Consider the following 17295-nt stretch of genomic DNA (forward strand, 5'->3'; position numbering starts at 1 on the left):
CATAACATTCTACCATGTTTTTTCTTTCCAAAAAAATAAAGCACCACAGACAACTGTGGAAGCACCCTGCGTGTCCTCCACACCCCAAAAGGAAGGTAACTGCATTTTGTTTGATATTTTTAACGGAGAGTTACCAGAGCATGCCTGGATGCTGAAGGAGTTCTCCAGGAGGCAGGAACAACACGTGGATGCTGTCCACTTGCATCAGCATCACCTACTAACTCACCAGCACAAGGCACGTGTGTTAAGGGCTTTTCAGCTCAGCAGAGACGGTTCTAGACCTTGCTCCTTTCAGCACCCTTCTGATGAAGCACATGCAGAGCTTTTGGGTCACGGGGCCAAGAATCACTAACTGGCGTGGCTATCAGGATCCAGCCCATACCCATGGCATTCCCCCACCGCTCTAACTAGCTGGCCGAAGCAAAGATGGCAAGGGAGAGAGAAGGAGGGAAAAAACCTCTTTTTTTCTTCAACTTGAACAGTAAGTATACCGCAAGAATGGTGACAGTTTTCCTAACTAAAATGGACTAACAAACGTAGTGGGTTGAGAGGGGACTCCCAAGAGCAAACCATAAGATTCGTGAGAAAATGGAGTGAGCGGGGCAGAGAAGGAGCTAGATGGTCAGAGTGAAAGGCGAAGCAGGGCTATTCACTGGGAGGTGTCAAAGCGAAAGGCTTGATTTTGTGGCTAATCAAAAGTTACCAGATAACTTTCCCCCATGGCCACCTCAGGCAAAACAGAATCAGGTAAACAGCGTTTCCATCTCAGACGGAGTATCGTACAAATCCTACCACCTTCCTAAAGTTCACCAAAGATGCTCAGCAACAGCGTGGGGATGTGCTGATACCTGATCCCAGGTGTGTGATGGACTCAATTCCACAGGTTGAACTGAACCATTGGAATGTTTACTGGTAATTAGAACATAAGCTAGAGGAAGCCTAAATAGTGCATAATTACTGAAGACCATTAGATAAGAAAGCAGAGTCCCTTTTGCCTTTCTCCCACTCCCACGTCTGCACCCTCTCACAACAGAATTGCAAAATCGATCTTCCGCTTTTCTCAGAAAATAAAAAGCACTTCTGTGGCGTTTGGGTGCAAAACAGGCAGTCGACAGCACACAGTAGCTGAATGAGGTCTCACGGTTACTGTTAGAAGATATAAAGTATAGTCAATTTTCAAGTATTCAAGTTATAGAAAGTTTCTCTCTCTCTCTCTCTCACACACACACACACACACACGCACACAAACACACACATGCAAATGCCACTGTGAAAAGCTCCCCCAGCAGCCCCATCTCTCAGCTGGGTTTCCGCAAAAGTCTCACCGCTGGTTCGGGCCACCCACCCTGACTACCCATGAGCTGTGTTTTCCAGGCTGCAGTCAGAGTGTTCCCAGGCACAAATCTGGTGGGAGGAAACTGCACAGTCTCCCTGCCTCGCAGCCTGGCATGATCTGGCCCCTACCTTCCCTCTCCCCAGCCTCAGCTCCAACCAAGCTCTAGCCCCTCCCCAAACACCATGCCCTGCTGACGCCCAGCCCACTTCCCTCCCCCTTCCCCTCAGACCTCAGTCAGGTGTGCCAGCTTCAGGGAAGGTTCTCCTGACTGCGTGGTCAGATACCCTATTGCAAACTCGTCTAACCCCTCACACCTCTCAACATAGAGGCTGACATTTCTCTGGTTGGTTATTCAGTGAATGTATGTCTCCTACATTTAGCCAATGCAGAACAGCGTCTGTTTTGTTCATCATTTTATTTCTAGCACCCAGCATACTACCTGATACGTGGTGGATACTCAATACAAAATTCTGAAAGTAAATGAATAACTTCCTGCATACGAATTTTTAAATAAATATTAAAAATATTCAAGTGTGGGAACAACAACAAAAAGAAATTATCTAGTGCCCTTGAAGTAAATGGGCACTATCTACAAATCTGATATTTTAATTTCTGATCCCCCCAAAAAAACCCAACAGAAACATATGGGGCATAATTGTCATTGCCTCCCAAAAAGTCTTTGGTACCAAATTTGAGAGTACATCATAACAATACTCTTCAAGGTCCAAATTCCATAATCATTCAAGTTCATTCTCCCTCCTTTATACTCATGTAGAAGTATACACAGAGGACTTCAATGTTTCAGCTAAAACTGTAAAGTCTATAGTTATATTTAAAAAGCATCTTTGGAAGAAGTCTACTTCCAACGCTTCGACATCACTTATTCGAAAAGCACTGTCTTACTGAATCAATGTAGAGCCTGTACCCAATGACGGCAGTATCCTATGCCAACTGCAATGCTGGCCTTGAAATTTTTTCTTCTTTATATCACCATAATACCTAGCACTGCAATTTGAATCTTGACTCTCAAAAAACATTTACTAAATGAATGAATGAATGAATGAACAAGTGAGCACATGAAAGTTAATAATTCTTAATAATTCTCTTGTTATTCCGGTGAAACATATTCACAATGAAAAAAAACACCACTATGTACATTCATCCCTTTCACTTTTCTGAAGCTTTCAACATTCTTTAAACAACGAAGCCTTCATCAACAATAATGAATTTTTTAAGTAAAATTAATTGCTTAAAGTAATTATGGAGTATTTCTCACTTTTCCAACTCTACCAAAATTACTAGGGATTAAAGTGGGACACTACAAAACGTACACCCATGTAAAAAAGAAATAGTTCCACATGGGCTGGAAAGATAAATTGAAGAATAATAAGAGGTCAACAAAATCAGGGGGAAATTAGATGTCAAAAGAAAATCAACCTTGCAGCTAAAAGAAACTAAATGAAGAATCACAGTGCCAACAAAAGAACAGAAAAGCATTCCATAGTTTGGGATTCCAGTTAGACAATGAAGTTCTAGAAGGCACCCAACAAATAATGATTATTTGAACAAGGATTGAAATTGACATTGTTCGGTCTTCCTTTTCAAAATTGCAAAACTGGGTTATGTATGAAATTGTAGATTAAATCTTGAAACATGATTACCACCTGATGACCAAAATGTTTTCTCTCTGAGTTTAAAGGTGAAGGGTTGCAAAATATTCCCAATATGAATCCTTTATGTTCGAAAGTGAAGAAAAAGTTTGGGGAAGACACAGGTTCGAAACTGACATTTTAAAAAAAAAAATGGGTAAAAGGGTCTAGAATATTCCCTTTGTCATAAAAATCTTGTTTCTATTCTGTAGCAAACATTCATTAATAAATTCTTCCTACGCCAATTCCAACTAGAACTTGAATTGTTGGCTTCAACTGGAAACTGGAATCACTGAAACACTAGGAGGTCACAGAGGGAAAGACATGGTAGTGTGAACTAACCAATACTCAAGGAGAGGGTGGTATTTACGTATTTTTCCTATGTGTGATGTCAGTATGACACATTTTATTCACTTTGCCAATATGAAACAGCTATTTAACAGCAAACATGGCAAAAGAATCTAGATTGCCAGAATTCAGTTAAATAAATCATTTTCTCCAAATTAGCTTAAAATTTCCACTGCTGAATGATACAATAGGAAGAGTTTGGAACTGGGAACACCTAAATCTTGATTTCCACCCTGCCACTACCATTAAAAACATATATTTTGGGAAGGAACTGGATTATCTCAAAGGGAAATCCCAAAACCAGAAAAGGAAAAAAAAAAAAAAAAAAAAGGCACCCAAGACAGGAATGTGTGCCTGGAGGTGATTGGGGTGCCTAGACCATAACTGAGTCCACTGCCGAGCTGAGGAACCTGCTCTCTTTCATCCACCCTTTGCAGTGGCCTTCCTCTGTGCCTGGTTCACAGTGATCTTGATATAAAATGCTCCATCCCAAGGCCCCCATGTCAAAATCCTCCTCCTCTTTCAAGAATCAGAGTCGATTTGCCCATGAAACCTTCATTATTAATATCCCCCAGCAAGAAATAAGTTTTTCTTTATCTAAACTCCCACAATGTTCATGACACTTGTCTTCTGGACACTGAGTATTAATTAAACATGTACATTTCTATTCTTTCCTGTCAAAATACATGCCCTCTCAGGGCAGGACCTTGCTCCCACAAAGCACTCTGAGTCCTATAATTGCTAATGCAGGGAATGTGTACATAGCATGTACTAAAAATATATATTAGATGAACCATCAATAAGAATTATGGTAGGTAGATAAAAAATAACTGGCTAGATAGACACAACCAACATCCCATCTCCACTGGCTACATATTAAAACCCGAGGGGCTAAATTGAAGGTATGCTATGAGTCTCCAGATAATGATATAAATAAATAGACCTTTCTAAACCATTCATTATCAATTTTTACTCATCTTAAGTGGATATAAAAGTAATTACTGACAAGATATGCAAATGTGCGTGTTTTTCATCTTGCTCTTCAGCATTTTACACAAGATGAAAACTGGAGTGTCCAGAGCTATCATTTCAACATCTTCCTTCACAGAAGGTAGGTCTTTCCCTAGTTTAAAAGTCCTCGAAATGCCCTGTAGTTAAGTCTTGGCTTGGGAGATTTTAGATACAAAACTTTCCATTTGGATGCCTTGCAATTCAGCTAAGTACCCCAAAAGGGAATGTTTAAATTAATGGAAGATTAAAGCAAGGAAGAACATTCTAAAAGGTATTCCGTAATGGGGCTTTGTCACCACCTTCTCTGTTTTATTGGGAAAATAGTCTTTTCCCAGAAGGCTGAAAGTTTATATGCCAATCATCAGTCTCGTTTAACTATTCGAACTTAAAAATGTCAGAGAAAAAAAAAATTAGTAATGGAAATGCTGACATGCTATGAAGTCAAGAGGCACAAGCAGGTGCTCCTGTAACCCAGGGTCATAATTCAATCAAGCTGTATTTTGACGTCATCTGTTACAGAAAAAAAACCAAATGGCTTATGAACAGCACCAGAACCCCCAAGATTAAATTACAGCCCTGATATTTAATCAGGGGTCTTACTTTGTTATTTTTAATAACACAATACATTTTAACAGTTATTCGTCAACTGCCTTAGCCAAATTAGAGCACGTGATGACAAGTGAGCTGGATTACGTTGTCCATCTCTCACGATCTGAACTTTTATTATTTTTCAGAAATGGAAGATTATACAAGTTTTCCTCCTCTTAAGAAACATACAGTTGGTACCAACGGATTGAGTCCAAACCTTAATTAAAAGCAGCATGGGGTCCCTGAGCAGCAGGTCAGGACATCTGTATTTGTGTCCTATTATAGCCCATAACCAACTGTATGATTTGGGCAAAAGACATTTAACCCTCCCAAACCTTAGCTCTTTAACCAAAAAAATCAGAGAACATCTCTAAAGTCTCCTGGTAAGTCTACATTTCTATAAATCCTTTACTTGAAAGGCAGTCTTGTGTAGTTTCTTTGGGATTCCCTGAGGATAGAAGGGCAAAATTTTTATAGCTGAAAAGACAATGAATTTTTAATTTAATTAAAAATCACTCTGATCGAAGAGGCATTTGTCAGCTAAAAATTTTAGGGGCAATATCAATGTCAGCAAACGAAACAGGTTCTTTAAAAAGTAATGTACAAATACTGCTGAACGCGTGAAGGGTTGTTTGCAAAACAGATCAATACAGGCACATCCAACAATGGATTGCAGTTAATAAACCTCATATAGTAATTACCACCAATGGCAGTTTAGAAAGTCATTCATTAAATGTTAATTGTCACACAAAAGTACAAAAGCAGCCATTTGAACAATCGAGTGGCTGCACCTTTAAATAGAATACTTTCTTACAGCCCTGAAGTTCATCCCTATAAACTGATTCTAAACACACCTGGGTATCTGATATGCTGATTAACTGGGCCTTTATTGTTGAAATGAAAGCAAATATGACAACCTTTTTCAACACTTTTGCTATTCCTTTGAGCCTGATTTAAAATATATATATATATGTAAAATTTATAGAAAGTGTCAACCAATCTTCTCTAAAGATTAAACTGTTATTTCTCTTACATCTCTCATAAGCATTAAGAGACATATGGTTGAAAAGTACCCACCTAAACCTCATGTGCCTACATCATTGCTGAGTCTAAGTGGGACCACAGATTTAGAAAATGGATAACCCGTGTGTAAGCTTGTAAACTTGGCGGTCAATTTTGAAAACTTTATTCAGAGTAATAAGAAACCGGTAACAAAAATAAATAAAACCTTTAAAAAAATAACTTTGATGTGCTTTACTTTACTTTCTCTAATACTCAGCACCATCTAATTAACTTGGAAGAACACCTGGTCATAAAAAAATAGCTCATAAAAGACAGAAAATAAGGAAGGAAGGGATTTTTTTTCTGTTCCTACCTAGCTTCATGTGGATGCTTTGTGCAAAATCTGACTTACCCAACATATAGGTGTAAGTTCTAAAGGTCTGGCCAAGAACGTTTTGGTTCAAGACTTGTAAACTGAAGAACTTTTCAAAACACACCATGTTCCTTATTAGACAACTTCAGATCTGTTATCTTGGCTTATGGGAACAGATCTAAATAGCATCATAATACTAAACGTTGCAGCCTGGGGCCACCAGGACTCAACTCTCTGCCTTGGACGAGGCTGCAAACTTCCAATATAAAATGTAGTTTACCATTAGGAGTAAATGTTTGATCTGTAAAGCTTCCAAAATTACTTTGTTTATCATAGCAGATGAAAGCAAAAAGGAATAATTTTAAGCTCAAAACAAAACTGTTTATATGACAGTCTTTACTGCTCCATGATTCTAAGCATTTAAGACAGATTCGAGCAATTAACAGCATAAACTTTCATTACATAGTTCTATTATATATGTTTATGTGACTTAGCTGTTCATCTGTTATTTAAGTGATTTCCTCATTACAATAGTAGGGTAAAGATAATTTGCTGATGCTGTCAAAAATGTTAAGCATTTCAGGCTCAACAGATCTTGGATCCCTAAGCTTGTTTAATGCATTTTATTTACTTAAGTCAATGTCAAATAGAGTACTGCTTCTTCCTTCTGAATTTAGAAAACGTAACATTTTAAGCACATGTCTGGTAACAGACATATCAAAACTTCAAAACTGCTTATTTTAGTGATGCAGATAGAATTCAGGGTTTTTGTTCTTGAATATTAAGTTTCAAAGATCTAACAAGGAACTGCACAACTTTTTTTTTACAGTTAAAAGATAGGAAACCTTCATTTTTTTTTTTTTTTTAGATATTAACAGAGCAAGCTTGGTTACCTCAACTTTTGGTTTGACTAGGTACATTAAAATAATTGAAAACAAAATATTTTCACTGGTACCCAAGCAGACTGTCAATTTACAATAGAACCAAAACACAACTCTGAAACTACCTACTATATTTTCCTTGTTAAAAAAATAATAAAAATATGAGAGAGATACTAAGTCACATTGAAATCCAACATAAACTAGAAGCCTAGTTTGGATAAGAAAGCAGGAAAAATAATGGACATGATTTATATCATTATCTTAAACATATTTTTAAAAAATGTTTATCTACTCTAAAGATCGGGAACAGTATTGCACACCAAGCCTCAATAATATATCCTTAAGCCTATAAGATATTGAAAAAATAAGCTATATCTGACTCTGTGTGTGTGTGTGTGTGTGTGTGTGTGTGTCTGAAAAGACACTGAGCTAGGCAGACCAGGCAGACCTGGGTTTAGAACCTGATTCATTCTGGCTGCCTTGAGAGTAAGTAGTTTACCATCTCTGAATCTCAGTTTCCTCATTTATAAATTGAGCATGGTAATCCTGGCATCTCACTGGGTTCTTGTGAGGATTAAAAAATACAAGGATATGAAGTGCACAGCACACCACTTGGCATAGTAAGAAGCACTTTAATTCTGTCACTGTCATGCCCATCCACCCCTGTTATTCAATCTAACATCTTGCAAATAGTCACAGGCCAGATCAGGCAAAAGAGAATGATCAACAATCCAAAATTCAGCTCCAAACCTTAAAAAGCATTCAAAGGGCACGTGCACACTTAGAAGAATTTGTAGGCACAAAGATCAGCACACAAATCCTGATACCCTATTACGCAATACAAATTTAGAAAAATATAGTAGTGAAACCAATATTACTCCAATAAAAGGATTTGCAGGGCCATACAGAATTAGCAAGTCAAAACTTGTTTTTTAGATTAGCAAATAAAGGCATAGTTTAGAACCTCTTAACTTGGGCCTCAGTTTTCTTTGTACAATGAAGGCACTGGGCTGTCCTTCTAAGGGGTTCGATCCCCCAAATTCTATGATTCTAAAAGAATGGGTTTAATGACATTTTGCTTATTTTGTAACCTGTTAAATTATTCTGCATTTTACAAAAGCCATACAACCATTATGAACTGCACTATAATAGTAAGGCTGTTTAACACACACACACACACACACACACACACACACACAATTAAATAAGTGTACTCCACAAATACCTTTAAGGGAGACCATTTGTTTTATCACGCCATAACCATGAACTCAAACTGTACGGATGGAAATTAATTCAGGATGCTGACCATTTGAATTTTCTCTGTGATACAAAACTACCCATTGGATCGATTTATTTTTTCTTACTGAATTTACCAAACTGATGTGTCATGTGGGTATCAGTGAAATAATTTGTGTGAATGTCAAGAAATGTTTTTTCTCTTCCAAAAATGACCATGACAGGGATGTGGTGTGTTTTACTGCTGCTCTTAATTGTTAAAACACCCATCCATTTGGCACCTTTAACAAATGCTGAACACCTAACTAAAACTAAACAGTTACGGGGGGGGAAAGGCTCAACTTTTAAACTAAGGGAGGAAGATGTAGGATCCGTCACAGACTAACTGTAAATACATGTAACAGATGTGACCAGGACTGTTGTTGAGTATGGATAATTTTAGAGCCCCAACTTTAAAACTACTTTGTAAAAGATGCCAAAGCTAGTATGTTTATCTTTTGCTCATAAAAGACTCAGAGGTAACCAAAGAAACTGTAGTTTTGTTATATTAGAAAATTAAACCCCTTTTCATCAATAAATTATAGACGCGAGGTGAATTTTTTTTTTCTTCTGGTAACTTTGCCATCCTACTTTTTAATGAGAATAATTTTCCAATCATCCAGGCATGTGGATGCTTTTAGCTAGTTTTAAGATCAATGATATAATGGTTCTGAAATCCCTTTATATAAGTCACCATATAGGTTTCAAATATTTCTTAAAAATAATTCCAGGGCCCACCAATTCTCCCCGTTAAGGTCATCCAACCTCTGAACTATCATGGCTGAATTGTTTTAGTGCTCTCTGCTGAACACCTGCAAACATCAAACAAAAACTGCTGGTCCTTTCCTGGGTTGACAAAAGCCTTTCATGTGAAAAATGCTCCCTGGGAATGTCAGGCTGTAGCTCAGGTTACATTCCATTCTCCCTAGCAGCCTCACCATTTCTTAAGGTGGTAGGAAAAACCATGTTTGTGAAATGAAAGATTAAAGGCAATATGGCCACACTTTTTTTAATTCTCACATTGCAAATCACGAAGGAGCGTCCTATATGAATGGAATCCACAGCTACTGAGAACTTTAAGCATGAAACACTACCATGCCTCACTTTGAAAAAACAGAGCTGGTTTTTCCAATATGAACAGTTCACTTATACTTTGGATCTTTTTTCTCTGGACCCAAGTTTCAAAGCTACCCATGGAAGTGACATCTGAGCACCCTTGGGACAATGGATATTAACCTGATGTACATTTAGAAAATTATTTCTCAGTCCAAAGTTTCCTAGTTCATCCATCCAGGAGCAAAATGCAGTTTTCCTCATTGTTTTTTTTAATTTGTTATGCTTTAAAAGGGACGTATCTTTGTTACTGAGTGGAAACAAAGCCACTTAACTGTGTCTTGGACAGATGAGAAAAACCAACACTCCAATCTGTACCGTGTATATTATAGTCCCATCATATTGCATTGGATGAATACCCTGCATTTTCAATCCAGCAGCGAGAACAAAATCAGCACTACACTTTTTACCTTTACAAGTAAACATTTGGGCCTGAAAACTACACCTCTGGTACGACGTCACTTAAAGTTTAACACCTTAAAAATAATCACAGCATATTCATTGGAAATATCACAACACGTCTCACTAAGGATGAAGTCTCTGTCTAGGTTTACGTACACAGATATACTGTCTTAAGAATTGTGTAAGTTTCAGTATATGACCATTTACCAAAATGCATTAATACATATTCATACTTATTCAGCCTACACTCTGTAAACACTTAAACATCATAGCAAGGACTTCATTTAAATGTGAACATAGAAAAGGGACCAGATGCACAGTTATCTTTTTAAATGTAACACAATTTCATGCTTCTAAATCACCTTACTTTATTAAACTATACCTAAGCTGATATACTTAATTATTCCAAATGTGTCAATTTTTACAAAGTACAAAAGAGTATTTTTGCACTGACTCTGAAAGCAGTCTATCTCTGAGCCTTTCTGACATAATCTACTTTCAGATTTCAACTGAATACACATTTTCTTAAGGAAAATCATGAAGAAAGTTACTGTCAGAGATAAAGTTAGCAACTGTTTTGATACTGTCTAACATGAAAAATTAATCTGCCTACAAGAGATACTTGTACTCATCTTTCCTTCAAAGTTGTACAGAGAACACGATACAGAAATTTGGAAGATACAATACAAATACAACAACAACAAAATTTTAAGTCCCAAATGAAAATTATAATAGGGTCCAGGACAGTAAAACACAAACATATGGTCAGTAGCCCTTTTAATCAAAGTGGACCCCCCAAAATAAGATAAAATATAACTGTAGGAGGCATCTCATATTTCACAAATCAAGTTATAGAGATAAAAAAAATCCCTTCGACTTATGGGGGCCAGCAAAAGGAGAAGTAACTTATTTGGAAATGAGCAACTTTTAAATGCCATTAATTTTATTAAAAAAAATACCAATTATACAAATCACAAAGATGAACAGATTTCTTTCACTGCTACAACACCAAATGAATATTAAGAGATGTGAAATTATCTTCAATAGCTAACAGACAATTCCACTGGTATCTCACAGCTAAACGATGTCAACATTTACCAGTCTGACTTAAGAACAGGACTCTGTCTAATGTCCTGTTATGTACCACTGCCAGAACTCCTAAAATACTACAGCTGTTTAACAAGCATAAATGGATTTAAGCCTTGAACCTAAAGGACAGCAATGTATGCCTCCTTCTGATATGAAATTCACTAGACAAAAAAAATACATTTTAAACGAATAGCATATTTTCAGTTTTCACTTTTAATAAGAGACCTTCAGAGAGTCCCCTATTAAAACTTCTCCTTAGATACCAGATAATCACTGCACACACAGATTCCTTTGTGAATAGCGCTAACGTCTTTTTAAAGCATCAGCCAAAGACCTTCCATTTATAAAATGTAAAAGTCCTTCCAAATTTGCAACTTTAAATATAGACAAATTCATTGCACAAGTAAATTCTTAAAAAAAAAAAAGCTAAAGCACCAAGAAGGATATTTTAAATATAAATGAATTCATATTTAGCTCTCAGATTAGCAAGAGTCCCTCTATTTACAGCTATGGTTTACTACGCAGCATTCATCTGCAAAATTAAGTGCTCATTTCTTTAAAAGGGTTAATTATACATAGTACCCAATAAAATTGATATTATTTACAAGGGATTTGCCCTTTTCATGAAAGTTAGATTTTTCCCTCTATTTTCAAATAAGGAAACATTAATTTATTCCCCCATGTTAACACTGCCTTATCTTCATGTGTTTGATTACAACTGTATCAGAAAACTGCTTTTAAAGTAAGTGATGAATTCTGAGACAGTTTCCTTGATTTTTTTTTAAAAAACCTACTTTTAATTTTGCAAAAGATAATGTTTTTGCCTAAGTTATACTACTAATGGATAATGAAATAACCATATCATTACAGGCTAAAATTTCAATGACTTTTTCAGAACACTTCAACAGAGCCAAAAATATACCATGAGTGAATAAACAGCTAAGAACATTTAACTACACACTAAGAAAAGAATTTACATACTTGAGCCAGTAAAATGTCCACTTGCCAAAGAAGTTGGTCCATTTTTCCCACTGCTCACAGGAGGTGAAAACATCTAAAAGAAACAAAGAAATATTACTGTTGAAAAGAAGACATTTGTGCTTTCAGAGTTCATCAAAGATCTTTCATACTCTCACTATATAATATACAGTTTATGCTAAGCGTTCTTTTTAGTAAAATACATCACCATCCAACTTAAAACTAAAACAGGCACAACATTACCAATCACTCTCCCCCCGCCCCAACCTTTACCACTGTTTTCTTTTTCCTCAGGTTCATTAGATCGCCAGAACTAGGCAGGACTACGTTTTAAACCAACAGAGTCCCCATAATGTGAACAAGATTCAGTTTGGAGGGCAGCAAGCTCTCTAGAAAACACTAGTTTTACAAAGGAGAAGAAAGTTGCTTGTTTTATATTGAAAACCTTGGCCATAAACGTGGCAATGTCCATTTCCATCCCGTATAGGATTTGCCTGTCATATGTGAACCCAAATAAAAATAAAAGTGCCACCTGCACTAAATTCTCATTTCGTCTCTAACATGAGAGCAATTTGAAGCAAGACTCTCTCTCCCTCTCTTTCTCTGTCTCTCTCTCTCTCTCTCTCTCTCTCTCTCTCACTCTCTCTCTCTTTCACTCTCTCTCTCTCCAGCATTTATTTCGACCCTAATTGGTTTCCCTCTTCTTCGACGTATCTAGTGGATAATGCGCACCTTCCCTGAGTCAGAGCCTGCAAAAAGCAAAGGAACGAATGGAGAAAGTGCAGCAAGCAGAAAGGGGGCTACAAAGCTGCCTAGGGCTACGTTTCCTGGCAAAACTTCCGAAAGCCATTTCTCCAAAAGGTCTAGAAGAGAAGCAGCAGCAGCAGCAATAGCAGCAGTAGCGGCAGCAGCAGCAGCAGCAGCAACATGAAAGAGCCCCACTTAGAAGGCGGTTTGGATTTTATTTGTGTGTTTTGTGGATTCCTTTTATTTTGCTTTGCAAATGCATCTTACACCAAACTCATCTGGCATTAAAAATGAATTAATTCCCCTGACATGTTAGGGACTTGGTATGGGGAAAGGAAGCAAAGGGATGGAGAAGGACCAAGTTCCGTCGTAAAACTCCACAAGTGTGTAAGTTCTGCTTTGTGCTGATCTCACGACTCCGAGATTTACAAAGACCGTCTAAAGGGTTCTAAAGAATGTATGCTCAGCATATGCACACGAGTTTTCAGAATCCCAGGAAAAGATGTAATTAGGAGGACTACAGGTCCTACTAATCCAAAGCATCATCCGTTTAAAACTTTGAGACAACTGGGGTCTCCTATTTTCTCTCTTCCATTTTCAGAAAAAATAAATAAAATGAGTAGTGCACAAAGTATCAGTACTCTCAGTGTTCAGATAAGGCCAAGTTTAGGGGTGGTTTACAGTTTTAGGGGTGTCTGTTTTTCCCTTCCATTGGAGTGAGACTCCATTATTTGGGGGGTTCGGTGGGCAGGGAATTCAAAAGCAAGTAATTAAGACTGAAAAAAAAAGCCTGAATCGTCCATCACATCCAAAAATTGTAGTTAAAAACTTATCAAAAAGACCTTCATGTTTACCAAGGACTCAGCCAATTAAAAATTATTCCTGTCCTTTAGATTATTACTGGTTTCTAGCTCAAAGTGTTTGGGTTTTTTGTTTTGTTTTGTTTTGTTTCACAGCTGTTGTTAGTTTCCACCGTTCTTTCTTACCGCACTGAAATCCAGTAAATCACTCAGCTCTTTGTCCGTCCCTAAGGCAGCCATTCGCTGTTGGTGATGCATTTTAGCAAAATCACACAAACCTAGAAACATGGAAATAACCGCAATCAGAAAATCCAGTCCCAATCCTTGGAGAAAACACAATCGGATTTTTGGAGACTGGGGGGGTTGTGGGGTAGGGATGTGAGGGCGGATGGGAATAAGGTAGAAAGGAGGGAGGGACAGGAGAGTTGTTTTTTGTTGTTTTTTTTTTTTTAAAGAAGGAATAGGCAGCAATAGCAAAAACAAAAAAACAAAAAAAATAAAAAAAACTGCTATTGATATTGTATTTCCAAAGAGACGATCAAAACTGGTAACATCCACTATAAAACCAAATCCGGGAAGGAAAAAAAAAAAAGCCGCTCTTCAGCGCATCATTTTATGCAACAGGAGGTAGAGCGAGAAATGAATGGATCCCAGAGAAAAGAGAAACTACTCAGAACGATCCGGTCTCAACTTTCCCCCCACCCCCCCACACACACTCACACACACGCACACACGCTCACACACACGCTCACACACACACCACTCCCCTCTGCGTTTCAAAGTAGCTATAAAGAAATTAAAGATGAGCGTCTCTGGAGTGAAAACACGTCCAAAGGGGGAGGGGTGACAGGGTCGACGAAAGCGGGGCGGGGGGGAGGGAAGCGGAGTGGAGGGTCGGGTCCCGTAATGGTCCAGCACCCTAATTTGTGAAAGAAAGGGTTGTAAAAATTAAAGTCAGGGCCTTGGCAAAGTCATCGGTCTCTCCAAGTGGCACTGCCGGGGAGGGGGGGCCGAGGGGGGGTAGGGACGAGGGGGAGGGAAGAGGCGCGGGAGAGGAAGGGGTGTCTCCAGGGGGAGCGCCGGGAGCCGGGAGCCCGCGACACGGGAGGCGCGGAGCCGCGTGCGGGGCCGCCGAGCCCGAGCCCCACGCCGCCCGGCGCACCAGCCCCGCCGAGCCCCGCTGGCGCCGGTACCTACCGCCCGCGCGCGAGAAGGGGCTCTCCGTGCACCGCCGGCGCCGAGGCGGCGTTCATGTCTAACCACCGCCTCTACCTCCTCCGCCTGCGCCCGCGCCCGCTCCTTCCGCCGCCGCCGCCGCCGCCGCCGCCGCCGCCGCCGCCGCCGCCGCCGCCGCCGCCGCCGCCACTACAGATCCGCAGACACACAGCCAAGATCCCTGACTCTTAACACCAACTCTCTTCTCCGGGGAGGGGAGGGGACGAGGGAAGGGGGGGAGGGGGAAACACGCAGAGGCGCACGGAATTGCAAGTTCAGCAAAGAAATGGGTGGGGGGCCTCCGGCGGGGAGACGCGGCTCGCTCGGGTCGGGCTGGCTGGGATGCACCCCCCCCCGGAGAAAAAAAAAATCTCAACACCTCCCCCGCCGCGCAAAAAAGAAAAAAAATACAAACGAAATTTCATCGAGCACCTCATTTTCCCTCAGAACGTCAGTTACAATCTGAAGCCTGAACAGTTCAGTTTTTGCCCGTTTCATCCATCGGAGGCACTTTGAAATTTATTCGAGTTTACATCCCCTCCTTTCTTTCTCTGACTCTCGTTCCCTCTCACTCACACATCCACACACGGCAAAGCAAGTTTATACTAGGCTGCAAATACACGTGATGCAAAAAGACTTTGCCAAGAGGAACAATATTTTTCTTTTCCAGATATAAACCAAGCCACATTTTGCTGGGGAGATTTTCATGTCGGTAGTTCTGCGTTGGGGGCGAAACCTAAATTACATACGTTTTTTTCCCCTCCCTTTTAAGTCACAGAATAGTATAGCTGCAAACTTCAACAACAACAACAAAAAAGGCAATTTTTGAGGGTGGATGTTGTTTTGTTTTTACACTTGAGTTCCTAGGCACGCTAAGTCCCCGTTCGCCAGCACTTTAAGTTTTTAATTCAACATTTACCATTACAGGCCCTGCATGCTCTTAAAACATACTTTTTCACATCACTTTTTAGGATAAAAATTAAGCTGCATAATTCTATCGTTTTGTAATAGCAAGCGTACTTTATCCAGTATATGCAACATACGCTATTTTAACGTGTGTTAAAATACACATTCTATAAACCCTGTTATTGCTAGATGTGCAAGTACATACACAAAATGCATGCACACACTTTTTCCCACTGGCGATTATTTAATAGGTTGTTCCTTTTGTTTTAATAAAACACTGGGATCGACATTTAAAATATTAAATTCAATTACAAACAGTTTACTCTGACAGCAAATTGTAACGTTACCTTAAGTGGCCACAAATATGCTCACAATATTCCAAGGAAAGTGACTTTAAAAAGAGAGACAAAAATCTTCTGCAAGTACTTAGTATCTCACATGTGTATCCCCCAAAAAAGTATTTTAACTGGTACTCAGTTCTGCTCCAGGGATATCCACAGAATACAAGATTATGCACCTGGCTCTGGTTTTTGCATATTCCACCATAAAACTGCAACAAAATTCCCTCCCCCAAAAAAGAAATCATTAAAAAAAAAAATCCAACAACTTTTTCTTATTGTTTATAAAAAAAAACATCAACACAGGATAGTTATAATTTTTCCTCAAACAAATCTTGTTGGTGGTTTTTTTTTTCTTCTCCTCTTATAAAGCCTTAAACTTGTTCCAAGTTTAGAGGTGTCTCATCATCATCATCATCCTCCTCCTGATCATCACCATTGACTCCCCCGTGGAGTCACATTGATAATAATAGGTTTCCCTGAAAGATACATTGTAATCCATTCACATCCGGGCACTGCGGACTTATAAAGAGAAGGCGCTGCGGCCGTGGCTGCTCCTCCAGACAATGACTGGGGAGGGGCGGGGCGGGAGCGGGCAACCATAGAGTAGTAAACAGAGTGCCTAGAGAGGCAACCAAGATGGCGGCGCGTGCGGGCCACGCCTCCTCCGGGAAAGGAGGCGGGTGGTGGGGTTCGGGCGGGTGTCGCGCGTGGGCCAGAGCTGTAAGGGCTCTCGAGGCTGGGGTCCTTCGCAGGCCCCGTGTTCCTGCGCGTTGCTTCTTGTTCCCGGCCCTTGCCCTTCTCTGTTCTTTGACTCAAAAGTGTAGTTTCTAAATAAGGAATTAAACTCCAAAGACTTACGCGGAGGAGTCGGAGTCCGTGAGGGAGGCTCGGGAGAGGGAGGCCTCCCCGACGGAAAGCCGGAGCCTGGTTCTCCCGTAGTGTGGAGCCGGCCCTCTTAGCGAGACTCGGGCGGCGTGGAGAGAGGTCGCTGAGCCGAGGTGTAGCTCATGGGCCTGGAGAGGGATGTGGGTCCTCTCCTAAACCACTCGCATCCATCTTTTTCTTGGCCCCTGGAAAGTGAGAACTGTCTTAAGTCCAGGAAGTCCACACTTGGAGAAGACGTTCGTTTATTCCCATGTAGGCTTAGATCGATTCTGTGCCGTGACCCACTACTGATTCAACGCCTCGTTCTGGCCCAGAAAGTTCTACCCTCTCTAGCCAGTTTTCTGGTCTGTGAAATG

At 39.8% G+C, this 17295-nt stretch overlaps 1 protein-coding gene across 11 annotated transcripts in view; it reads right to left on the reverse strand.

Annotated features, from left to right (window-relative positions):
- Positions 1 to 16567, reverse strand: part of TCF4 (transcription factor 4) — a 365613-nt gene extending 349046 nt beyond the window's left edge. For 7 of the 11 annotated variants that reach the window (XM_081252089.1, XM_081252101.1, XM_081252098.1 and 4 more), the window contains exons 1-3: positions 14790 to 14893; positions 13779 to 13870; positions 12049 to 12121 (exon numbers count right to left, since the gene is read on the reverse strand). In XM_081252089.1, the coding sequence (XP_081108215.1) occupies positions 12049 to 12121; positions 13779 to 13850 (145 nt within the window). In that variant the 5' untranslated portion in view covers positions 13851 to 13870; positions 14790 to 14893. Of the gene's footprint in view, positions 1 to 12048; positions 12122 to 12577; positions 12597 to 13778; positions 13871 to 14789; positions 14894 to 16060 lie in introns of those variants that run through there. The other 4 variants (XM_081252097.1, XM_081252104.1, XM_081252103.1 and 1 more) reach the window with 4 other exon arrangements.
- Positions 16568 to 17295: the final 728 nt, after the last annotated feature.

The sequence above is a fragment of the Mesoplodon bidens genome, assembly GCF_964165515.1.
Source record: "Mesoplodon bidens genome assembly, chromosome: 13".
Taxonomy (NCBI): Eukaryota; Metazoa; Chordata; class Mammalia; order Artiodactyla; family Ziphiidae; genus Mesoplodon; species Mesoplodon bidens.